The 27,258-nt window shown below is 36.2% G+C and overlaps 1 protein-coding gene across 7 annotated transcripts in view; it reads left to right on the forward strand.

Annotated features, from left to right (window-relative positions):
- Positions 1-25,464, forward strand: part of SPAG9 (sperm associated antigen 9) — a 99,780-nt gene extending 74,316 nt beyond the window's left edge. For 2 of the 7 annotated variants that reach the window (XM_034412965.3, XM_034412971.3), the window contains 10 exons: positions 6,335-6,457; positions 8,309-8,389; positions 9,516-9,583; positions 10,215-10,363; positions 12,006-12,177; positions 13,284-13,397; positions 15,819-15,857; positions 16,878-17,054; positions 19,859-20,005; positions 21,825-25,464. In XM_034412965.3, the coding sequence (XP_034268856.2) occupies positions 6,335-6,457; positions 8,309-8,389; positions 9,516-9,583; positions 10,215-10,363; positions 12,006-12,177; positions 13,284-13,397; positions 15,819-15,857; positions 16,878-17,054; positions 19,859-20,005; positions 21,825-21,940 (1,186 nt within the window). In that variant the 3' untranslated portion in view covers positions 21,941-25,464. The remainder of the gene's footprint in view (positions 1-6,334; positions 6,458-8,308; positions 8,390-9,515; positions 9,584-10,214; positions 10,364-12,005; positions 12,178-13,283; positions 13,398-15,818; positions 15,858-16,877; positions 17,055-19,858; positions 20,006-21,824) is intronic. The other 5 variants (XM_060688730.2, XM_087887135.1, XM_034412969.3 and 2 more) reach the window with 3 other exon arrangements.
- The last annotated feature ends 1,794 nt before the right edge of the window (positions 25,465-27,258 follow it).

Here is a 27,258-nt window from a genome sequence, read left to right on the forward strand (position 1 = left end):
CATAACTAAGCTCCATTTCATGCTGAATAAACTAAATTATTTATGTATCTTAAATAGAAAACTATCTTACAATAGATTTTACCCCAAAAGTTTTTTATTAAAATAAATTTGATAAAAATCAAAAAAATCTGATTTAAATCAAAAAAATCTGATATTTTTGATTTTTTTAAAAAAAAAATCATTGATTTTTATCCACCCTGATTGGTATATGTGCATTCCTTGGCATAAAGTTCACTGCACTTGTAATGTGTTGCTTGTTTCTTTTGCCATTTTAATGTACTCTTTGCGATACTCTTATTGGAGAGGAATTTGTAAGCTGCTCCATTAATTACAGTGACATTTTAGCCTAAGTAAGTAAGGAAATAAGCAAATTATTCTGTGATTCACGTAGTTGCAGCACTCAGATTTTAAATGGCACAGGTAAGCATGGCATTAGTATATAAATAACTTCCAATATTTATTTAGGATACACACACACACACACACACACACACACACACACACACACACACACCATCTTAATAAATAATATTGTGCTGCTCACAATACAAAACAATAAAATAAATACAAATGAAATAATATAAAAATACCAAACACATATGAATTGGTTATTTGAATACTTCAGGCTTAACACATCATTTTGCAAAGAGAGAATCTTTGGCAGTCTTTACATGTTATTCAGAGTCAGAACAAAAGTAGCAAGTTGAAATACTTGCTTTATATGAATGGTCATGAATGTATTTATTTAAATTCCTTCTTCTTGCTGTCCATTTTTTATAATGTTATTCATGTACCGGGATCCCAGCCGTTTTCTTTTCCTAACAAATTGGAATATGAAGTCATGATTTGTTTATGAGTTCTAATTCTTGTCTTATATTGGAATGGCAAGCAGAGATTTCAGTTAGCATGAGATAAGCCTTCCTAGTTCTGCTGTTTCTTCTGATGGGAAGAACCAGTAGAACCAATTGCATGGTGCATTTCAGCATGCTTGTTTTGTTCAGTGGAGGAAGATATCTAGCTTGGGGTAGTCTTCTCTCTAACTTCGGTAGCCAAGACCATCTTTGTTCATGTCCTTAACAATAGAAAAGACAGCAATCCCCTTGGTACACAAGTTGTCACAGGAACCCTCTACTTTTATCTTAGTTCTATTCTTTCTGATCACTCCAGTGTCTCCAGAGAGGCCAACAACTTCCTTTTCCCCTTAGAGTATTCTGATGACACTGAGGCTGTACTCTTCAAGTACCAGTTCTCCAAGGTCTAGATGGCTGATCTTCTCATTTACTCTATGATTTTTTGATAATAGCAGGAGAGACTTGAAATACCATACAGTGTCCTTTGGGATAATCGAGTCATCCTCAATTCCCATAGAAGATAAGACATCTGAGGATTCTTCCAGATTCTTCCTCTATCTGTGATTGATGGAGCCATGCTTCATCCAGAATTATGCCAGTGGATTAGGCCAGTGGTCATCTTAAAGGTTATTGTTTGCTTCCTGGAATGTCTACAGTCTATATATGTTAATTTGACAAATGTTCCTTTTGTGTTTGGAGCAGGACAAAGAGGATTCGGTCCCTCTGCATCTTGGTTCCTCAGGAGCTTGTCTTTCTTCAGTCTGGACTGGATCAATGCCCGTAATTGAGCTCATTAAAATGGAAATTCTCAATATTGTCACCAGTTTTTGCAGAAGCTAAAAGATGGTCTTTATCCACACACTCCCACATCAAGCTATTTCACATGCCTTTTATTGAAGTCTTCATGTATATGCCAATTACTCTTATGAGAGTTACACCTGTTCTTAAAATCCCTGATCTGTGACACATTCAGACCATTTATACAGTGGCTCTGACTTGGAAAATGGTTTTCTTAAGATCTTTAAAATCTGCTATCTGAGTATATCCTGTTGGCATACAAAGAGAATTTATGCCCTAATGTCTGTTAAACTTTCTTCTGATAACTGGATCTTCATTTAGCATCTGCACACTCATCTGAAAAAACAGTGGCAGAAGCTGGACATCTGCAATTATAACAACCAGGATGAAGAATCACTGTTCCTCAAAAATTTTCTTCTTTTTTTCAGAAAGTTTCCTTAAATTGAAAGGGATTATTGACAGCGGTTACCATTTGTACCTACTCTGTCCTCCTTCTATGAAATTCAGTTAGCCAGTAGAAATAATGGTCTGTGCCACACTGAACATAGCCATGTCAGCTACTCTAGTAATCATCTTCTGAACAATATAAAATGATCATGTGGTTCTCAGTTTCTTTTTTGTAAGAAGCCAGTAAGTTATTGTAGAGATGATCACTGATGCTTCCTTTAGCAAAAGGATTCCACTGCAGGTGGTGTTTTAGTTGAAAATGTTCCACAACTAGCTCCTACTGCATTGGGACCTCTGTAGGAAGTTCCAACTATGGATACCATCTTCTGCTATAGGAAAATATGGTGCTATACTTCTGAGATAATCCTTTTTCCACAGTGGGTGCAGAGTATCTGATCCTCACTCAGTAAACTATTTCTTCTGACACACTCTGCTAGAGAGAAGTTCCCTGAGGATGGGCTCCAGCATGAGTCTGAAAGCTCAGAAGACATAAGTCTCTGGTCCCAGTGACCAACCCAGATTGGATCCTGCAAGATTATCCTGGGACACATATATTCGCATTCATTCAATATTTCTTCTGTTGTATGTGGTCTTTTCTCTGTACAAGTTTCTATCTCTGCTAGCTGGTTCTAAACATATGTTGCAAAGTTGCTCTTTTGCCCTACCTAAGAATATGAGAGGAAATTGACTATCTATTGGAGAGGGATGGATGAGTAAGCCAATTACTGACCTTTCCACCCACTTTTTAAAAAATCTTTTGTGGCATGTCCAGTTCAAATATTTTAGGAATTCAGGCTCAGTGTTTCATGCTTAAAGAGTCTTAAAGTAATTAGTATCCAAAGAAAAGCTGGTCAGCCAAAATTTCCATTTCTATAATGGTGCATTAAGTAAAATGATGTGCTGATCTTTTTTAATGAAAATATTCCAATATTATTAAATTAACAGAAATCCTACAGTGAAAAATTCATATATATCTTCATATTTAATATGGCATAACATTGAGACAAATTGGTTCCACAGGGCCAGGGCTACCACTGAGAATGCCCTGGTCCTAGTAGTTTACAGTTAAGCTAGGCCTCCACCCAGTGAGATGCTATGTGCGGAAGAAGACTTCTGATCAAAGATCATTGATTGATTATGTGTCATCTAGTTACTATCAGTTTTTAGCAACTTCATAGATAGATTTTATGATGATCTGTCCCTAACTTGTTCTTCCAGATCTTCCGGGTCTTCCAGTGGTTACTGTCTTACTGTTTCACTTACTGTCACTGTAATTAAGTCTATCCACCATGCTGCTAGCTGTCGTCTTCTCTTTCCTTCCGTCTTTTCCAGCATTCAAGTTAGGTCTTCACATAATATCCCCAAACAAAGACCATAGCTTCCCGAAAACTGCATATGAGGAAAGCCATTTCAAATAAGCAGAGCCCAAGCTCTTTATTTATTTATTTATATGTAATAATAAGGAATGTGAATTTAACTCAGCTATCTAATGGGAGCCAGAGTACTTTGGCTAGAATTGGTGTGTTAAGCTTTGGATAGAAGCCTGGCTGTTGTTCTTCTTATCCCACATTGAATATGCTACAATAATCTGAGTAAGAGGTGGTCAGTTCTAACCGGTTTTGGTCTCCCAGAAAGGACATAATTAGTGTATCACTTGCAGCTGGAAATACGCACTCATTATCATTGGCTGGCTTTTAATATATGTTTTAGTGATTTTATAAACCCAATAAATAAGGGTAGAAATAAAATGCAAAACTTGTGAATGTAGAGTAAGCAATTCAAACAAAACTAAATAAAAGTTTAAATTAAAAAACTTGATGAGCTGACATGGTTTTAAAAAAATTAAAAATAGCTATATAAAACATGCCTTTTTCTAATAGTACTAAAATACTAATTACATCTTTATACAAATTGATGCATACTTTTAAACAACAAATTGCTACAAATTTATCAACAAATTAAATCTTGATCCTGTAGAATGATATTTTCCAATACTGTAAAATACTGTAAAATACCAAGGAGATACATAGTTTAACAGTACATTAATTATTTTAAGCATTACCATCCTCCCAAGGACCTGGTTCATCATGGTAATAATATCTAGGAAAAGGAGACTGCCATTGGATATGACCAATAGCAATAGCACAGGGCTTTACAGTCCTCGCTAAGCGGTTTACAGAGTCAGCATATTTTCCCCAACAATCTGGGTCCTCACCAAAGCTTATTCATTAATGTACCTTCAAAGTTACATTTCCATTATGGGACAGACAATAACCATTCTTTTTTAAACATGCGTTGGAAAGTTTTAAAATCAAATGAAAGCTATTTAATAGTTCTAAAAACCTGGCACCATTGATTTGTAATATGGGAAATTTCAATTCTGTATTCCAAATTGTGCTGAGCTGAGTTATACAATAGAGGGACAAAGAGCACCCCAAGGGGTGGGGAAAAACAACTCCATGAAGAACAGGAAGAGTCCTTTCTTTCTGATGGAGAACCCTAACCCAGTCCCAGACCCTTGGGTTTTCTGGATGCAGCTTAGCCAGGCTGCAGTTCAGTCCAAGCAGAAATGAACACAAGAGTTTCAGTAGACTTGCCTATTCTCTATGTAAAAATGGCACCTAGTCACTCACTAGAGGTGATTACTTCCACTATTATTATTATTATTATTATTTATTATATTTCTATACCGCCTTTCTCCCGTAGGACTCAAGGTGGTGTACAGTCAAGAAAAATATAGACACACAAACATCATAAAATTGCTAATTAAAATAATTACTTAGTTTGGTCAATCAAATAAAACCCAGAATTAGATAACATTTAAAAAATCATTCACATGTTCGTATGTTTAGCCCCGCCTGTTGGAACATCAGGGTCTTGAGGGCACGGCGGAAAGCACGGAGATCAGGGATATTCCGTATCTCCGGGGGCAGTTCATTCCAAAGGGTTGGAGCCCCCACAGAGAAGGCCCTCCCCCTGGGAGTCGCCAGTCGACATAATTTGACTGACGGTACCCTGAGTAGTCCCTCCCTGTGAGAACGAACTGGTCGGTGGGAGGCTATTGGTGGCAAAAGACGGTCTCGTAGGTACCCAGGTCCTAAGCCATGGAGCGCTTTAAAGGTGATAACTAACACCTTGAATCGCACCCGGAAGACCACCGGGAGCCAGTGCAGCTCACGTAGGAGAGGTGTTACATGGGCGTAACGAGCTGCGCCCATAATCACCCGCGCGGCGACGTTCTGGACCAGTTGGAGCCTCCGGGTGCTTTTCAAGGGGAGCCCCATGTAGAGAGCATTACAGTAGTCCATACGGGAGGTAACTAGGGCATGAGTGACCGTGCGCAAGGCGTCCCGATCCAGAAATGTCCATACAGATGTAGGAACACCAAGGGGTGGGGTGGGGGGGGGGGGAAGAAGGCTATTTAGCGACTTCCCCAGTACCATGACTGAAACCTGTTTTTGGAACTGGGCTACTAATTTCCAGCCCTCTAAGATACTACGATTAATGGTGTTAAAAAAAAGAAAAAGATCAAGGAGCACATGTAAGGATATATTTTTCTTGTTATGCTCCCTCAATAGATTGTTTGTCAGAACAACCAGTGTTATTCCGGCACTATAGCCCAGCTCAAAGATCTTAGGATAGTCAGAAAAACATACTGTTTTCGGATTGTCCTTGCCCCCTGCATAATGTGTATCCATTCCAATAACTTCCTCTTTTGTAGGATGTTGAATAATTGGTAGTTTGGGAAAGGGGGCATTTTGTACTAGGAAAATAGCAAACTGGAATTCACTTCCTAGTATTTCCATTCTACACTAGAGATTGCATTTTTTTCAGAAAGACAATGAAATAGATATAAACTGTTGGTGACAGTTCTGTGATTTTAGGATTGAAAGCTGTATTTGGTTTGTTGTCAACTGCTAATGTCTCTCTTAAGCATAGTCCCTTTATCAAATTTTGTTGTTGGCTAATGTAGCTGTTTTGTGATGATAGGGAAAAAACGGTAAGATCCCGTTTTAAAAACATATTCATGCTGTAGATTAAGTTTCTGAAATGAGAATTTTCAGAGAAACTGTTAAAATATTACATCAGATGGTAGTTATAAGAATTCTTATAACTCTCCATAGAGTTAATAACCTCAAAACACAAACACTTGACTTAATATGTTGTAGAATTGTTTTAGATTCTGGGAGTCTTTTTTTCATGCTTTTTATCTTTTTGACTTTTTCTTCTCTTTTCAGCAGTGATTCTGAGTTGTTTAAAGATGTTGCTGAATTACCAAATGAGCAGGATCTTGTGAGGGAAGAAGCGCAAAAAATGAGTAGCCTTTTACCTACTATGTGGCTGGGAGCACAGAACGGATGGTAAGCCTTTTTTTGTATTTTTGTTAATAGTTATGTTTTTGGCATTAGAATACTAAAGGTTGGTGTTTCGTAGAGTTGTTTGAAATTGGGGACTCTGGACAATTTGGGAAGCTCAAAACAGTTTTCTCTCTCAGACAAGGTTGGAATGGTATCAAACCAGATGTTTTGACCTTAGGCACTTTTTATATTTGAAGTTTTGTACCATTGCTAAATACCTATTTTTGACTATTTGTTACAAATTCCAGATGAGATTTTCAGTTAATGGATACTAATTGGAGCTTATCCCTAGTCATTCATTGGGCTGCTTATGATGTGAGACTCAGCTAATTAAAGCTGATGCCTGGAAATAAGATTTAGATAAGAGTTACTATTTATGCTGTGGTTCTTTTTGAGGGAAAAAAAGAAAACATAGGATAGCCTGGTGCACTGATGTGAAGGCAGAAGGAGAAAGGCAGTCAGAAAAAAGCTATCATCCTGTCATCAACTAGGAAAGTTACAAGTCATGTATACTGTATTTCAGTGATAGATTGTTATTTTTTTTTCTATTTTTTTTTTATTGGAAAAGTTTTACAATTACATTTTCTCCCCATTTCCCCCCCCCAACCTTCCCTAACCTCCCTAACCCTCCCTGACCCCCCCTAACCCACCCCTCCCCCCCGGACTTCCACAGAATATAATCCAAATCAAAATCCCCTTTTTATTAAACTTGAACCCCTCCACCCCCTGTATATTTTTCACATCTTCACAAAATTCAAATATTTCTATCTTTATGTAATACTTTCAGTTAAAAGCTATCTGATACTTCCTAGTTTGATATTTATTCTGCACATAATCTATCCACTTTTTCCACTCCCATTCATAAGTCTCTTGTGAGCGATCTTTTAAATATGCTGAAATCTTTGCCATCTCTGCAAAGCTGGCCATCTTCAAAGTCCATTCCTCAATAGTGGGCGTAGCTTCATTTTTCCAGTATTGACCTATCAGTAATCTCGCTGCTGTTATCATGTACAATATCAACTTTGTTTCACCCAGTGTAAAACCCTTAACTATACCCAATAAAAACAATTGTGGAGAAAACTGAATTTTTTTCTTCAAAACATTCTGCATAACCCACCAAATTTTTATCCAAAAAGCCTTCACTTTCTTACAAGTCCACCACACATGATAATATGTAGCATCTAAGCAATCACATCTCCAATATTTTGGTTGAAGTGATAGATTGTTGTTCATCCCAAGCCCTTCCCTGTTTTTTGCTCAGAACAGAGTTAGCTTCTTCCTCTTCTTTAACACATAAACTTTAACAATTTTCCACTTTGTAAAATAAATATGTCTTGCTTTCTTATTTCCTTTGCTTCTGAGTCACGGCTGGAAAAAGTGTGTCTGAGGAAATATGAATTCCAGATCTAAAACGAAAAAAGAACACTGCAGTCTTTCCTGATTAGGGACTAAACCAATTGTATTGGACAGAATAGGGACACACATATACAGTATGCAATCTGGTTGAACTATGGATTAGGTAGAAGGTGCTCATGATATGTTCATCACTGCTTTGGTTGTATTGAATTAATACGTATCATCAGTAAAATGGAAGCTTAGACAAACCTACCCCTGAAGACCCAAGACAACTAGAGAATCCATATTTGAACCATGCTGGCTAAGGAATTCTGGGAGTTAAGGTCCACATGTCTTAAAGTTGCCAAAGTTGAGAAACATTTCTGTAGATAAGTAATGTTTAAGTCAACTTATAGCCTGTCTTCTACTATTGTAATTTTTTAAAACTACCACTAAGTGATACTGCTGTTCTTCAATGTTAACATGGCTCTCTAACTTATTTTAATTTTATTGTTGCAGTTTATATGTTCATTCTTCAGTGGCTCAGTGGAGAAAATGTGTTCATGCAATTAAACTTAAAGATTCAATACTCAGTATAGTGTAAGTAGTTACAAATTAATTTGCACTTCCCTAATTTAAAATTAATTCATGTGGAGTGAAAATTACTTTTAGAATATGCATTTTTGTTTAACTGCTTACATTTTTATTTTTGAGAAAATGAATATTGAGGTGGTAATAAATGACAAAGAGGTGTGCTTTTGATCATGAATATATTAATAAGGATCAATCGTAGATATATTTAATTGTTGGGAGAGGATGCCTATTCAAAAATGTTTAAAAAATGCTCAGCCATATTTTCTGATATGATGATGTGAGAGATTAAATGTTCCCTGTATGCTGAGTGATCCTACACTGCATATAGACATTTTAGGTTTATTTAAGTCTTCTTCCTGGTTGAGCAAGTGTTCTATCGTAAAAGCTATATAATTTCAGGATGAGACTGAAATTCATATAAATGAATTATGTGCACTTTTTATGTACACAACAAGCTTGCATGTATTTAATTCATTGCTTTATCTTGTCCCTAAGGTTTGCCCCTTCTATCAATATTAGTTTACTGCCACAGTTCCCCACCGTTTATTTATTTGTTAAATGTCTATGCCACTTATCTCACTAATACAGCAACTCTGGGCAGCTTACAATATAATAAAAAAATTACAAAGTGCTAAAAAGCAATTAAAATTAGAATAAAAAGATTAAAAGTTAAAACCCAAGATGATGAGTAGCCTGGGGGTGAGAATCATCTCTATCTTGTCAGCCACTCCCAAAGTAACAGCCCCTTATTGGAGCTTCAGGCCCTTATGGGAGGCCAACAGGATAAAATGTAGAACATGAAAACTTTTCAATACATTCTCCTTTTTAAATATTGGATCAAAGTTTTCATATGTTTGACCAATAAAAATACTTCAAAAACTGAAGGCCCTTTGAGTACATTTGACTCAGTATGTTAGCTAATTGTTGATATGATTTTTATAGAGAGACTCCTTCCCCAATACTCGTATGTCTTTTACAGATGGCCTGCCTTATGGATTCCTACAGCATAGGGTTTAAAGGAGAAGAAGCTTGACTGTATCTGAATGTGTAAATGCAAGTTGAATAGAATCAATAAACAGTTTACTGCTGTTAACTGTAGTAAATATAACTTCTACCCCTTTCTTTTATTTAGACATGTAAAAGGAATAGTACTAGTTGCACTAGCCGATGGAACCTTAGCAATATTTCATAGAGGAGTTGGTAAGTGCTTTATTCCAATATATTAGACTATCATGTATTTTACACTATTAATCTGATTCTGAAAGATGTATGCATTAGAAACCTTGTGTATTTTCAGAGATGATCTATTCGATTTGTAATTTGAAGTACTATTACCAATAATGTTTCACTCAGTGCTTCATTCATTGCAAATTTATTTATGAATACAATTTATAAAGCAATTCAGTCATGGTGGCTCTAAGTGGTATATAAAAACAATAGTTACCAATGTCCCATGCAATAAAACACAAAACAAATGCAGTTTAAAAAATTATAATTGATGTAACATTCTTGAAACTGGGTGTTCTATATAGCTCCAATTTCCAAAGTCTTCCAAAAGAACAATATTTTTAAATGAGTCTTATGGCGTCTGGAAAGCCATGAGAATGGGAACTAACTTTAAAGTATGTGTGTGTGTTTTTTTGGGGGGGGAGGCGGGGGAAGAGATATAATGTAGCTGTTGCCATCATCTAATTCATCAATTATGTGATTTTAAAATACAGTTGCATCTAAAAGTATTAAAAATTAGAAGTATGTGAGTATATAATACATATTCACATACATTTTTGTAAATTAGTTTTTCTGACTTCCTTAACTGTTTCTTTCTTTGTAGATGGACAATGGGATTTGACAAATTACCATCTCTTAGATCTTGGCCGGCCTCATCATTCAATCCGATGTATGACTGTGGTGCACGATAAAGTCTGGTGTGGGTACAGAAATAAAATTTATGTGGTTCAGCCAAAAGCAATGAAAATAGAGGCAAGTGAAAACAATTTTTTTCCTCAGACTGGATTGATTGTTGTTCTCTTTGCTACTTAAGTCAGAGAACCAGGAAAAATACTGACAGCCAGTATAAACAGCCACTATATTGCTTGAATCTAAGGGCCCCAATTAACCTCTTGAATAATTATGCAGCTTATTCAGTAAACGTCTTTTAGTGTGAAAAGTGTTCCTCCTTCAGTGTTTACAATGGCTTGTGTACTGTTCCAGGTATAGCAGAGATTCCTTCTCTATATTTGCTCCTTAAATCTTAGTACATCCCTTTCCATAGACCACATACCTTCAGTTTTATTACTGCTTAATATCCAGAAGCCTTCTACTCACTTAAAACAATTTTAAATAAACTTCTGCTTGGAGCAGATTTTTTAATATTCGTTTTTGAAGCCCAATTCTGGAACCTTTGGCACAGTATAATAGTGCCTGGTTTGTAATGAGACAAAACATAAAGGTATGAAATGAAAACAACCGATTAACATTTCCTTATTCATACTTTGTTTCTTGCTTCTTTTTTCCTCCAATATCAAATGACAATTTTTTTTCATTTAAAAAAAGGAGTAGAGATCTGGTTTCTCCTCTACTTTTCAGTGTCTTCCACGTTGATATACGTATGTTGCCCATAGTCACAACTTTAGGTCTGTCTTGAGGAGTAATAAACACAGAATAGTGATCCAGTAGTGATATTGAAACTGGAAAGATATGTTAGATCCTGATTATTATCCTGCTGCTTTAAGGATAGCAAAGCTCCATTGCTCCTCCCTGTAACAGTCAGCTTTACCTGTTCTACGCCCTTTGATCTTATCATGATGAGGGGGAGAGAGGAGACACCAAATCTCAAAGGTGCTTTTTCAAGTTGCAACTGGACTTTCTGGTTTTTCTTTGAAGACATTTCGCGTCTCATCCAAGAAGTTTCTTCAGCTCTGACTGGATGATGGGGAATGGAAGGATTATATTCCTTGCAAACAGCTGGTCATGTGCATTCTTTTTAGAGAGTTGTTGAGGCCACTTGGAGATTTATCTGTGTCCTCAAGTAAGTTGTTGAGGCCACCTCCAAGTGGCCTCAGTGACTCCCTAAAAGAATGCAAATGATCAGCTGTCTGCAAGGAATATAAATCCTTCCATTCCTCACCATCCAGTCAGAGCTGAAGAAGTTTCTTGGATGAAAAATGAAACATCTTCAAAGAAAAACAAAGTCCAGTTACCACTTGAAAAGCACCTTTGGGATAATCATGACCTGGATGACTGAGAATCTCCATAGACGAGAGCACCAAATGAGAACTAACATAGAAAAGGGGAAGTTTAAAAGGAAATGAGTATATACAGTATAGAGAAAATATCACTGAAGACCAAACATATGGAACAAAATGAGACATTAGCATGAGCATTTTAAAAATAGCATTTTTGGAACTCAGAAGATAACTAACAATAGATACTAATCAAGGGATGAGAAGACTTGTATTGAAAATCTTTTCACAATATAAAGAGAGAGAGAGAAAAAATTATGTGTTCATGTGTTATTATTTAATGAAGACTCTTAGACACTTGAGTGTATTTTAAAGGGCAAATAGGAGTGTGGAGAATTTTTTTTGTTAAAAAGTGCAACTGAGCCATAATTTTCTCTTAGAAATCATTTGATGCCCACCCAAGGAAGGAGAGCCAAGTGAGACAGCTGGCATGGGTGGGAGATGGAGTGTGGGTGTCCATTCGTTTAGATTCAACCCTCCGGCTTTACCATGCGCACACTTACCAGCACCTACAAGATGTTGACATTGAGCCTTACGTAAGCAAAATGCTAGGTAAGTCCCATGCCTTGGAGGGGAGGTTGTTTTTGTTTTGGATGAAGTAAATTCCTTGCGTAGATAATGTTTTAAATTTTTTAAGAATACTAGGCAGGATACTGACAACAGCATCATTTCTCAAGAAGTAAAAGAAAACATCTTTTTAAGATGAAGAAATCTCTCATTGAAAAAATAGAGAAAAGGGAAACTTGGACATTTACCTTGATAGATAGATAGATAGATAGATAGATAGATAGATAGATAGATAGATAGATAGATATAGATTAGATATAGATATAGATATAGATATAGATATAGATATAGATAAAATTTATATTTCGCTGATAAAGAAATAAAGGGAGACTAGTATAGATCTATTTCAAGATATAATAATTTTATTCGAAAACTAATAGTATACACTGTACATTCATTTTATACTTCTTTGTAAAGAAGTTTACAATGAATGAAAGAAAAAAGTGATTGCAAAACAGTTTCTTACTTTGGTATATATCTGCTTTCAGGTATATGCATGCATGTACAGGTGTGCACATGCACAACATATTATGTAATATACTGTTTATATTATATTATATTGCAGATAATATACTAATCCCAGCAACTGCAACATCTGTACCATTTACTCTAGAATATTCAGCTACAGTCCTGGTAACTCTTATATTCTGAATCAGCGTAGCCCTAACAGATCAGAAACTGGGCAGGTTGGGAAAAGTTGAGCTACATAACTACATTTGAGCTTGCCATATTTTATTTCTTGCTGCACTTTGTGCTGTTCCCTGGAAGATACTCTGCAGGATCAGGGAATCCATGAACAGCATTGGTGGGGATGGTACTAGGACCAGCAGGTTGAAGAAAAAACTAGAGTCAGTAGAAGATTGTATTGGATTTCTGTCTGCCCTTTGTGTGAATATAATTCTTTTCTTTACAAAATAGCAACTGAATAACTGGTTTTAGACTCTACATGGGTTTTAGATTCTTTGTTATTTAAAGAGTTTTCAAAGCTGGTTTTCTTGTTTACAAAATGAGCTAGATATAAACATTTCATAGATCTCTGAAGATTTGTGTTTTTTTAATATATTTTAATGAATGCTGCATACTTGTTTCAGGTACAGGAAAACTGGGGTTTTCATTTGTGAGAATCACAGCTCTGATGGTATCTTGCAATCGTTTATGGGTTGGGACAGGAAATGGAGTCATCATCTCAATACCATTAACAGAAAGTAAGTTTATAAGAATGAGCGGGGTATCCAAGATTGCCAGCAATTTTATACCAAATGTGAAATATAGACCAATATTCAGTGTTCTTCCAACCATGCTCAGAATGACGTGTAATCTATTTTATAAGCCTCTCAGCATCTTCAGATTGGAGCATCACGTAAACTGTAAAAAAAATCAATCAGCCAGTCAATTGGGACTCTACAGGGATTTTTTGGTTTCTTCTCTGTCAGGCAGCTTAACTCACTAAAACTAAATCTTGGTAAGGACTTAATGATGGGACAGAAATTCATGCAGTTTTAGAATACAAGAAGGTTGAACTGAGAGTTAAAAACCATGAAAGCTGACTGGCTGATGTTGGGTCAGTGATTCTCTCGCAGCCCAACCCACCTCCCAGAGCTATGTGTGGGGGAAATTGGAGGAAGAAGGAATATTACATATGTCCACCATCTTGAGATACTTATAAAGTAATAAAGACGGGGCAAAAATCAAATACATAAGAATTTTGCTTGTGGGAGCATAAGGTCTGGCAACCAGAATTTTCTGCATGTTAATAGTACTGAAATGTGGCCTTGTTCTGGGTAAAATATGTGTAGGAGGACCTCAGTTCTATTCTGTTGATTTGATAATTAAGAGTCACGATCTTCAATTCAGAAAGAATATATATTAAAATTGCCTTAAAAGATAGCATGAGACTAAATATGTTAAGATTAAATGCATTAAAGGAGATTATTTAAAAAATTTTTTACAAATAAATGGTTATAGGGAACACTTATTTAACAACTTTGTTCCAGTTCGGTTTCTTTCCACAACCTCTCTTCTGTAGCCTACTACTTTAATGTTTGCTTTGTTTCCTTCTCTTCTTTTTAGTTGGATAGACTTTGCAGCTGTCTTTTTTCTCCCCTGTTGCTCTTCCAACCCCATAATGCAGCTGGAAAAAATAGGGGGTGGGATAGCTTTTGTTCTGAGCATAAGTGCCAAGAGCAGCACTTTAATTTTAATGAATTCTATATTTTTATTTACTTTTTTTTTTTGAATGCATGAATGGTATACATATAGTTATAAAATTCTATTTTATTTAAATTGTTAGTTTTAAATTGTGCATTAAAAGTCCATAGTCTTTTTATCCAGATTCTTCTGTTTAGGGTTTCCACATTGGGAAACATCCAGTTTTGTTAATACTGGTGTCAGATAGAAGTTTTTCTATATTATTTTCTGCAATATAGAGAGAGAGCATGATGAAATAGATCATTATAGAGCATTGCTATATAGTAAATACTACCTTGTTAAGAAAATTAATAATGATGAACTTTTTTCATATTAATTGCTTGAGTACCATGTGCATTGTTTTCCATGCATACCATTCATTGATCATTCATTAAATGTCTGGTTTGGCTTATGTGTCTTCAATAAACAGAAATACTTCAAATAATGCATATATTTAAATGGTGAAAATTCTTTTTCACATTCACCAAAAATAAATAAATAAAATAAATTCTTCCTATTGGGGTTTGTATGCCCTCCTTATTACGCTGTCTAGAAATGGCTTGTAATCTGGAAAAAAGCAACTATTCACCACCAGTTTTCCATAAGACACAAACTTTTAGTATCCTCCTTTAAGAGGTACTATGAAAGCCTTGGTGGAACAGCATATAATTAGGTAAGTATTTATCTCTCTAACAAGCTATCGTTTCGCTGCTGGTTATACAAGCTGGATACTCTGGATCCTGCTTGACCAGCAGACAAATTAACATTTGACAGATAGTGCTCACTATCTGGATGTTCCTCCCCCTTTCAAGAAGTGGATAGTTTTTCTTTTATTATCTTGAGGTGTGGGGAGGGGAGCATGCACAGTTTTTCTCAACCAAGAGGTACATTTGGCTTTTGATGGTTGTTCTGCCCAAACCATTAGTAGCTGGGGCTAAAATAAAAATGCCATCTAATTTCCTTTTGATTATATTTTAAATAAAAAAAAACCTTAAATCATAATATTCTCTAGTCATGTACCTAAAACTTCCCCTTTTCTGACATATTAACACACACAATTTAGTGACATTTTTTGATAGTCTGGGGCCATGCCCAAAATTTTGGGGGGTTGGGGACTGAATTTGACCATGGCCCCTCTCTCTACCTTGGCATCTGTTTAAAAAGAAAGAGGGAAAGGGGAAAGACAGTATAACAATAGGTAGCAAGTAGCTGTAGCAATAAAACAACAGTAATAATAACATTTTGCTATTTGTTTTGCCCATATTCTTCCTACAAAGAAACAGTGTGTTTGTTCTAATAATCTTACTGTGCCTTTGCTAGTAGGAGCTCGCCCATGAAGCTCTTTTCAAATAGCAGAACACAAATTGTGGGTTCTGATTAATCCTTCTCCTTTGCTGTCACAACTACCCATTTTCCCCTCTCCTCCTTTCTTACTTTAGCTGTAATCCTCCACCAGGGACGTTTACTGGGGCTGAGGGGTAAGTGCTGATCCCGAACCTCCCCTGTATTCTCAGGCTTCTCTAATAGCCCGTTGAAGGCTGTTCCCACTTTTCTAAAATTCACCCCCTCCCCTTTGTTCCTAAGCTGTATTTCCACTTGCAGTTACCTGCATTGCAGTATTTTATGTTTGCTGAATGACCACCAATCCTACTCAACAGTTTAGTGGCCTTGTATTTTGTTGCAGCTGAACTTTTCATGCTGGCTTCTTGTTTTTCTTCCAGCCTCATTTGTGACACCATAACATTGTAGCTGTCATTAATCCACACCATTTTTCTTTTGTTGCATATCACATTTCTTTCTTTCTTTCTTCTAGCACTGTTCAAAATGGAGACAGTTCTGTCGGTCTAGCATGAAAAAAGGGCAAAAATTACAAGTTAAAAAAAATTGGCAGAGGAACACAGTATTTGAAAAATGTATTAGCCAACATCATCTTCTTGTCTCTTCCTCATCCCCTATAATTGTATTGTTGGCTTTAGGAAGTCCAAGATTCATAACTTCCAAGGAAGGCTTCTTTTTAAAAGAGGCTGTGTTTATTCACAGAAAGATGGTAGAGTAAATGTATTTAAACTAAAGGTGTCACACTCTACTCTGATATTTGCTACAACCATTAGCATGGTTGCCCTAAGAATTCCTCTTCTAAAAAAAACCCAAACCCTTTGTTTAATATTTTGAATATTTCTGTATTACACTTAGTTGTTTTAGGGAGTTTGAAACAACCTGTTCAGCGTTGTTCACCCTGAACCTTTGAAATAACAAAATGTGTGGTTATGCTCGACTAGCAAGCTTCTCCATTTTTTTTTTCCTGGAGGTACTTCCAACAACTAAGCATGCTATCTTTTATTTCTTTCTAGCTTTGCCTTGAATTGGCATTTTGTTGCCCTTTTTATTTTATTTACCTGAGTTTGCTTTAGCTTCTAGATTGGATATCACAAGGTTCCTTAATTTATTTTTTACAACTTGCCATTTCACTAGAAAATGTTTTATTTCTCTCGTTGTAGCTAACAAAGCAGCAGCAAGCTCTGGCAACCGTCCCGGCAATGTAATACGTGTGTATGGAGATGAAAACAGTGACAAAGTGACCCCTGGAACCTTCATTCCTTATTGTTCAATGGCACACGCGCAGCTTTGTTTCCATGGGCATCGTGATGCCGTTAAGTTTTTTGTTGCAGTACCTGGTAAGCTTTGTGTATAATTGTATCCTTTAGCCTTTCATTTAAATAGGTGACTTGGTTTCTTCTGGAATCCATCATAGAGTTCTTTTACAGTCCATCCATTGTGGAGAAATTGTTGTACATTAGTGTTCTCAAGGTTTCATAAGAGGAATTTCTTTATAGAAGCACAGTTTTCTATCTTTTCTTTCTTGGCTCATCCAGAGAAAATACTTACTTCTGATATTTGGCGTTGCTTCAGATAAGATGCTGAAACCAGCAGTGGTTGCATATTCAAAAAGCTTCAGCAAACTGCATGTTATAGGAGGAGCTACAGATAGGAGAATAGTTTGGGACAGCAGCCACGCAGTTAGTTGAAAGTCACACGATACTCAAATATAAACAGGGTGTCTTGTATGTTTTTGGGAAGGTTTTTCTAGAGTGTTTTCAAGCACTTATGGAGGGAAAGCACTTGCAAGTGTAGAAACCCCCCCCCCCCCTTAATACTTCCACATAAGGAAGGATCCTTTACTCCCACAATTGTCATGGCACATGGCAACTTGCCTCAGACTTTAGTAAAATAATCAGAGAACTCGTGGTATCAGAAAAAGAAAGGAGTTGCACTTATCTATCTTGAAGATACTGCACCTATTCAATTATAAGCATAAGTAGTATCAGTGAATGAAAACCAACAGGATGAGGCACCATGTAGGGGAACTTCAGTAATAGGATGAACAATAGTGGCAGGGTAGGAAATTGACACAAAGTTATAAATGATATAAGAGGCTTTAAATATGAATTAAATTTTAACCTGATGCTTAGGCTGTGTTTGTGTATCATCCTAGTTAGTGCTTAACCTTGGTTTACTGAGTTAATAATTTTTGGGGGGTTAGCAAGGTACGTTGTATTGTAAGTTAACCATCTGGATTCGCACAATACGCTAAGCTGGTAGTATTATGTGAGCCAATCTCAGAGTAACAACATATGGAGATTCTGGAACATTGGAAAGTATGTGGTCATTATGAGACAGAATATTTAAAATAGAAACTTTGAATCATTGGAAAGACCATCAAGGAAAGGATTAGTAGAATGTAGGTAAGAGGTTTTTAAAACATTGACAAGATTTTCAGCTTATGTTTTATTCACTTATAGGAGGCAATTGATTTAATACAAAGAAAGTGTTTTGCTACTGCTGCACTATTTGAACTATCAAACTGCTATTACTGTTACCACGTGTGTTAGGATAACCTTAAGATACTTGCTCATGCATTTTGCTGAATCTCTTCTTTTTCACACCAGTGCCACAGTTTTAATGTGTATACAACATATGTTCTTAGACTTAGTAAGAAATATGTTTAATTACAATAACCATAAATCACAAACTGTTGTAGCAACCTGAAAGCTGGCATTCACAGCATTACTTCCATTTCATTAAATCTAATCCAGATATTTTATATTACTCTGGGAGAGATACCATGTCTATCTTATCAGGATAAGAGCTAGTACAAGGATGATAGCCTGATTGCTGTCCTCCTTTCGTGGTGGTTCACTGTACAATCTTAAAAGAAATTTTTAAAGTAAAACTTACATAGTGCAAAGTTACAAATGGCTAAGAATACCAATCAAACAGCCACAGAAATTCATAATAGGATCATCTAGTAGCCTCCAAAGGCTCTCTAACATAATTTTAAGTTTTAGAAACTTGCAGAAGATCAGCAATGTAGGGATCTGTTAAATCTCCAAGGGGAGACTACTCCATAATATAGGGCCTCCATGTGAGGAAGTGTAGCTGGGATTCTGTGGTTTGACAAGCAGCTGCTGCCGCCAGATAGAAACACTCCTCACTCCCACTTCCCCGAGGTTCAGCGCAGCTTGTGCTTTTTCCCAAAGGGCCAGAAATTTGAGATGCAGGGGCAGCCTCATCCCACCCAAACCCTTAGTTTACAAATGCAAACACTAAGAGAGAGAGTGTGTGGATGTGTAGGAGAAAAGGAGATAAGAAGACAGCAAGCAGATGGGGAAGTGGGAGGTGATATTTGGAGATTGACAACTGTTAACAGGCAGTCAACTACCAGGACATAACCTGTGATGAGCAGTATATGTACAGATCTGCTGTGTTGTGGTGTGTCGAGTCCTTGGTAAGCAAAAAAAAACCCTCACATACCAATTAAGAAACAATGTCTAATAGTTCAGTCGGTTTGCCTTGTAAAAGTGTAAAGACAGTAGCAGCTTGTCTTGGAATATATGGATTGAGTCGGTCAAATCTGGTTGGAAAATATTCTTTCAGTCATACCTCAAAACCATTTTGTATTTGTCTTGCTATTTGCAATGCAGAAACGCTTTGGGCTTTGAAGTATATGAAGGCCATGGCAGCCAATTTCCACAGATAAGACATATATTTTCTCTGATACCTCATTCCTCCCCCCCCCCTCTCTACATTCAGGTGTGTTCTGAAGTATTCTCCAACCTTCAAGCACAAATTTGAGGGCACTCAGCACCGGGAATTTAATCTAATTCCCAGGACAGGGCATTTTGCTAATTGATGGAAAGAGTTGAGTGCTCTCATAGTTAATGTGCAGCCCGTGGTCACTGTTCTTAAAATAGATCATTTATTCCTCCAAAATGGCGCTAAATTTTCTTTCCAGCTACAAAAGCCAAGTAGCTTTGGAAAGTGAAATGGAGAAAAGTCATTCCTTTTTCTGCTTTTGGTATTGTGAGGAGTTTTGGGGGAAGTACATTAAGGCTCTCTTTCGCAAAGATCCATTTAATCAATTTGGCATTGCTAATTTGCTGTTACAAAAAAGTAACGCCAATACTTTGTCCACTTCTAGGTCAGGTGATTTGTCCCGAAGTGGGTGGAAGCTCAGAATTATCTGGTGAAAGAACTACAGTCTCTGCACAGGAACCCAATAGCCAGACTCCTTTAAAATCAATACTCGTGATAAGTGGAGGAGAAGGATACATTGACTTCAGGATGGGTAAGAACTTCAACTTTCAAAAAAAGAATTATTATTATTATTATTATTATTATTATTATTATTATTATTACTACTACTACTACTACTACTACATAAAATATTACATTCTGGTAATCTAATCCAATAATTACATAAAATATCAAATATCCAAATATTTTTTATTTCATTTTCATTTTTAATGGGCACCCATTAAAATAATGCTCAATAAGATAGCATTTGAATTAGGTGTGAGGGTGTCTTAATTTGAGGGGGGTGTTTGTTTTTTGTTTTAAAAAGCCAACTCTCTTTGTACTGACAGAAAATTAAATATGTATCTTGGACCTTGTGGGCGGGCCAGATTTTCAAAAAAATGTTTTCTTTTTAGAAGGAGAAAAATCTGTTCCTGTCAGGTAATAATGCCACTAAAAGGAGAGATATATAATTGCTCCCCATAGTTTGACTGTTTTCAAATTGTAACTAATTTTTTAGGGTCATAAAACTCTGGACCATTGAAAACTGATCTAGCCTCACGAGTATAGCTACACCTTCCTTTATGCAAAATCCTATTAAATAATTCTGTTTTTTAGTAAAGTGTAATGAAAGTAATGATAGTAATGAAAACTCTATATTGGGTGTGTTCAGTAAAATGAAAACTCTATATTGTCTACAACCACAATTGAGATCAGAAGCTCTGTCTTTGAGTAAAGTGATTGTTAAGTGTGATTCCCATATGACTACTTCCCTCAATGACTGTAATTTTGGCTGTTGGTTGCAGTTGTTAAGCAACTGGGTCATTAAGCGGATGGAGTGAAACGGCTCCCTTCTTTATGGGAGGGAACTTATGGCCTGGAGAAACATAGGAGGGATCAAGAAGCTCTTTGCTACAGCTTTTCAGCCCAGCACAGGAGTTCCTCTCCCCTCCTATGTGCATGGAGTGGAGGAGAAATCCTTTGGCAGGCAACAGCTTGCAACTTTCTCCATTGACTTTCTGGGGGAGCTGGCAGAGAAGATTGCAAATGGCAATCACATGATCACAAGGCACTTAGCAACTGTTCGTAAGTGCAAACAGATTGCCAAGATCTTGATCACATGACTTGGAGGGATGTTTTATGACAGCTGGAAGTGCTTTATAAATTGTAAAGCATTCTTTCTGAGCCATCATAATTTTGAACAGTCATTAAACAATCAGTTGTAAGTTGAGTACTACCCGTACTTTCTCATTGCCATAGTTCTATGTAATGCCAAGATGAGAACCTGAGGACCTCCAGATACTAGTCAGCTGCATTTCCCAGGAGCTCAGTCAGGTTGGCCAATGGTGAGGAAAGCTGGGATAGTAGCAGCAACACATGGGCCATGGGTTTCCACTCCTACATTATGACAAAAAAATTCCCAGTTATTCAAGTCTTTAGTTACTTGGAATTTGGACCTTTCCCCTTCCTAGTTTATAAATGCATTGTATTGAATGCATTGTATTGATTAGAATTGTTTGTATCTTAACTGTTGCACTTTCTTCAGAATGGTTGCATGGATTAATGCCAAGATACTTCCTGGCAAGTATCCATTTTAATTAAAGGGAAATTTCTGGCATTATTTCACAACTGACCTTGTTTCTGTTCTTTAGCTATATTATTATACAAAAGGAAAAGGCCATGAAGCAATTTCTTCTAGCTACAATTCAATATCTTTTGAAAATTTTGCATTTTCTGGAATGAGGGATAGTTATCTCCCCTTCATCTCAAACTGACACTAAAGCATAACAGCTTTGGGGATGGGCGGGTGGCAGGGAGTATAATTCTTTCTAATTCACTTATATTATGAACTGAAATATTCTTTCTTTCAGGTGATGAAGTTGGTGAATCCGAACTCCTTGGAGAAGCATTACCAATTGAGCCTTCCGTTGCCAAAGCTGAGAGGAGCCATCTGATAGTGTGGCAGGTTATGTGTGGCAGTGAATAAGCTCCAGTGGAAAATGGCTTGAGACTGCAAAAGCTTTTGCATGTCTTCAGTTTTGTTTTGTTTCTGTGGAACCCGTTTCACTGCATACAATTTGAACGTTTCTTTGTCATTTGACTTTATATCATAAACCTCTCAAACCTTAACACAGGAACCAGCTCATGCTGTTTTACTGCATCAGTGTTACAAAGTGAGAATAAATTGGTCTTCCCAAGCAGATAAATGCCATATTTTGTCTCCTAAATGCACCTTATAGGCCCCATTGCAATCTGTAACACAATTCTCCCCCCCCACTACTTTCTACAACGCATTTACATTTATATTTTGAACTGTTTTAAATTCATTTGCATAAGAGTAAAACAGAAAATTAATATTCTTGGTAGTATTTCGAAAGCATCAAGATATATGTAATATACGGGATTCACTGAACACCTCAAATGATGGTTAAAGTAAGTTAGAAGACTTTGCTTTTTCATTTCTGAATCCTACCAATTTTGTGGACCTTTGTTTATATTGATATCCTTGAGCTAAAAATTTACCAGACATTTAGTTGCGGAAGTTTTTTTTTTTTTTTAAAGTTGCTAATAACACCAAAAATCAGTACAGCTATCCTGAATAAATGAAAAATGTGGTATTTTAAGGGGGGAATACTTTTCCCTGTTTCCTTATTTAACGTAGCTTGGAAACATCCAGTTTAATCTCAAAAGGCCATTCTTAGATCAAAGCATCTTCCTTAAATACTCCTTGAGCAGAAGATAGGCTACCTTTGTGTGCTCCTATTTATTGGATCTTGGGGAATCCAGCTCTTGCCATGGGATATAGAAGGGCTCGTAAGTGGTGAGCAAACTAGCAGTGACGATGAATGAGAAATAACCTCAAATAAGTTTCAATCCATATTATCAGCCTACAAATGCCATTCAAAAGAAAGGTCTGTACAGTATGTTCCTTGATGGACTTAATAAAGTGGTGTATTCACTAATTTTAATGAATGAACACCAGTGTATAAAATCTGAGTTGCCCATCTGTAAATCTGAGGAATTGGAAAGATACTGTCATGCAACGTATTCTATCATTTCACATTTAAAGTTTTGGACTGAGTATATTCATTTGCTATCCAACTGATAGTAAAGCTACATTAAATGCTACAGTTTTAATCACTCAGAGGATAAACAGGTTCTCAATATTTTTCTTGTTATAAAATAGGAGTGAACATACTAACATTCAGCTTATGTCCATTAAGAGACTCTAGCTCTTCCAGTTAGATGGGAGTTGCTATTATCTACGTGACAGAATGGAAGCATTTCTAAATTTGAAATGCCAACATTTAAAACCAGGAATTTTCATGAAAAACTGCCTAAACCTTTTTATGCAATAGGAGCAGTTTGTCATCTCTCAAGGAAACATGTATTTAATATATACACACCCACACATACCCACACACCTTTTTAAAATCACATTAAACTGAGGTCTATTGTGTAAATATTTATTTAGGCAGCTTTTTAATAAAAGAAACTATAATCTTATCTGATGAAAAGTTAATAAATTTCCCTTCAGATGTATTGATTATAGTTTTATATGTATAAATACTTTTTAAGCACCCTATTTTGTACACAACGAATGCATTCTGGTAGGTATGTATTTTAACCACAAAATATGTGGCTAAAAATAACTGAGAATTGTTGAATGTTTAATACCTTCACATTTTGCCCTCCAATATAATCTGATCACAGTAGACTTAAAAATTTCAGTTGCTGAACTGAGTTTAAGAATTTAATAAAAGGAACACTGATGGAAAAACTGTAAGAAGAATTAAGAGGATATGGATTTTTTTCCCCCTCAGAAATTGCCTCTGCTACACTCATATACATCCATACCAAACTCACATTTATGTCGCATCTTTCGCACTTTTCCATCTTAGGAAAGTTTAATAGTCAATTTGGGAAAGATGTTCTGGTGAGTTGACGAAAGCTTCACCATATGTGCCTCTAAGGCACAGATGAGCTTTGCCCATAGAAGATAGATTCTTAAGATTTTGTCCTATCCTCAGAGTAGTAGAAACCATTCATGCAGTTCATAATTCTAGATATCCAAAAGACAGCCAGTTCCATTAACTTTGTTACCCTTTGCCTTTCAAGGCATCTTACTTGGAGGAGAGTTTTTGGAAACGTCGTCCTGACTTTTCATGAGTGGTGGAATAGTTTTTGGAAAAAGGAATGAAATGCACATATATTGGTTTTCAATTTTGTCCAGCATTTTCATTTTAAAACCATTGGTGAGCTGTTTCTGTTTCTTTGCTCAGACAAAAAATGCAACTGGGTGATGATATTTAATGACTTTCCAGATGGTAAATTGCCATTCTGTCCTCACTCAGGCAATGGTCATTCACAGCAGAAAAGACAGGAATCCACCAGAGAGATCAACCCTTGTATTAGTGCAAGTGAGGGAAGAGCACCATTTTTCAACCTCCATTTTAAAATTTATTCCCTGTCCTAAAGAATTACAGTTTTAAAAGATGGATGTAGAAGATCCTTTTCACTTATACTTACACACTCCCTATTTCAGCACACTCTAAACTGTAGATGATAAAAATTTGCTAAAGTTCAAGCACCCAAATGATTGCTTAACAAATCTGTTTTGAGAGTGACATATGTTTAATGTAATCATAGTTCTAAAATCAGAAGTAGGAATGAATCTCTTGATAGTTAACAGCTTTGTTAATCATTTGAGAGAGCATTTCAAGCACAAAAAAAAAATGCAGCACATGATTTGTTTGGGTAAATGTGTTTTGCATGGTAAAAGATAATACATTTATGTATTCTGCCATTTAGTTCATTTCTTGCAAGGTCTTCCTGCATTGGATCAGTTAGAGCTGGCAGAGTGTAGACACTTTATCATAGGCTGCCTTAGTAACTAAAATGTTTTATAATCTTCTAATATGCTAACTGTTCTAAAGAACATGGCGTCCTGAAAATAATGTTTAATTAAATATTTATTTCCATGTGAGTATTATGAAAGCTACCAAAGGACTGAAACTGACTTGGCACGCTTACAGTTGACCCTGTGCATAAAGGATTTTGTAAAGATCCCAAGTTTGTAAAAAAAAAAAAAAAAACGACAGTGAAGAACACACTTCTTTGTGGATGCTAACTTTATTTTCTTAACAGGGTTATGCCATATTGTAACAACCTTTGTTTTGCACTTCAAAACATTGAACGCTAAATACTTCTCTCTAACTATGTCATTTCTGCACACTTCTCTATCTTTTAAACATGTTTTAAAACATTTTATGGTCATTAACTTTTTGAAAATGTTGTCTAGACACTTTATGCTGAATTTTACTTTCCTCTGTAACCTTGAGATCAATACTGCAGCATTAAACCTGCTGTCTGTTTAAACTTGAGGCTTCTTTTCTGTGAGCTGATAAGCTCATATAGCAGTGAAATTATTTCAGTATTTATTATTGAATCCTTGGGGGGTTCAGAATGTAACTTTGTACATGAAATATATAAATATGTATATGAAAAGCATTCTTGTTTTGGTGTGTTTCTTATATCTCTGGTCACATTTATAATTTATATGTAATTTATACATGGGAAAAATAACTTTTTAAAAATTAAAATAATACATGTCATGTATTAAAGAACATAAGACTTTCTGGGACTGGAGAAACTTCTTCACAACTCCAAATTTACCTAAACCTAATTTGAAACAGTGAAATTGTCCTAATTTTAATGTTGAAAAAGGACAGAAATAAACATGTTTTCAAGTTGAAAGGAATAGGGTGGGGTGGGAAAAGAGATTCTAAAGTCATCTTTGAAATTTTCCAAACTTTTATTAGTACGTAATTTCCTTACATGAACTATAAATGTAAATAACGATATAACTTATTTGAAAGCCCATGACACTTAATTCTTTTTTTATTCATAGGATATATTTTAATTAACAAATGAACCAGTCATCTATGGTTTATAATTATTTGTATTTTGTCTTTTTTCCAGGAAGCCTCCTCAGAACAAGCCTGTAACAGATAAAGTTGAGAGTTATTTATCTAAAGCTTTCTTGTGAATTTGATGACTCAAAAGTTTGTGCAAGTTGATTTGCATTGCTTAGGTCAGAGATGGGGATCCTTAAGTCACATAGGACTCCCAGTTTTCCTCCCTTGTCTAGCGCCCTCTGATCACATTTGCCAAAAGTTGTCACCATTGTTTCTTGTCATTTTGGTGGCAAAGGGTGGGAACAGTTTAAAATTAATATAAGTTGTAAACAAGACTTAGTACTGATTTTTAAAGAAAAGCTTCCAATCTTTTCTTTAAAAACTAGTATATTGTAGCACTCTCATGAATGTGACACACCCCTGTGCACTTTATCATTTCCAATCTTTTGTGGTTTTGCTTTCTAAAGGAATGTGAAGGGTACTAACTCAGGCCACTAGAATATTGTGTATTTTTGGATTAGGTAGACTTTGAAAAGACTAGTAGATTAAAGTACGGATGCTTGGTTTTAAAGTTATTAGCCTCTTCTAACCACAAAAGTTATCTCGCTCTTTGTAGATGATAGTTTCTTACCACCTAAGCTGATGGTAAGATAGCCTACTTCAGAAATATGTTCAAAAATAGATAATCTATAACTGAGAAGTGGTTTTAGCTCTACCATTGCAAATCAGCTTGCTGTTAATTTATCAAAGAGATAAAACATCTTTCCGTATGCTTACCATTACTGCATTCTAGTAACTTCCATAAGTTTTGACTCAGTGATGCCTGGGAAAAAAGTATAAGGCTTTGAATAGTTTGCTTATTTTGTGATAGGATTCTGAGAAAGAATACAATAATTTTCAAAAAAATAGTTCTTCTTTCTACCCAGTCTCAAAAGGAATTATTGTTTCTGGCAAATTATCTATGACAATCAAGTTAATGCAGTAATCCTTGCTATCAGTGGTGGGATTCAAATTTTTATACTGCTGGTTCTGTGGTCGTGGTTTGGTGGGTATGGCTTGGTGGGGTCGTGTAACTGAGGGTGTGGCCAACTCAACGTCACGGCAAGGTGGGGCGGCACCTTGCTGTGAGTGACATTGAGTTGGCCATGCCCACTCAGTCACATGACTGATGCTGCAGGGACAGGGCGATTTCCTACGTACCTCCCCACCCCTTCGGCTGACAAAATAAAAGCCTGCCTGCCGAGTCTGCTACTAAGCCTGCCTGCTGAGCAGCTCGGACTGGAAAACACATGGCTGGGGCGGAGGAATGTTCAACAAGCTCCAAACTGTTGCTGCAAGTCTGGGTTTTGTTTTGGGGTGTTTTTTTTTTTTTTTTTTTTTTTGCCAG

Source organism: Pantherophis guttatus, chromosome 2 (assembly GCF_059756535.1).
Source record: "Pantherophis guttatus breed Tessera chromosome 2, ASM5975653v1, whole genome shotgun sequence".
In the NCBI taxonomy this organism is placed as follows: Eukaryota; Metazoa; Chordata; class Lepidosauria; order Squamata; family Colubridae; genus Pantherophis; species Pantherophis guttatus.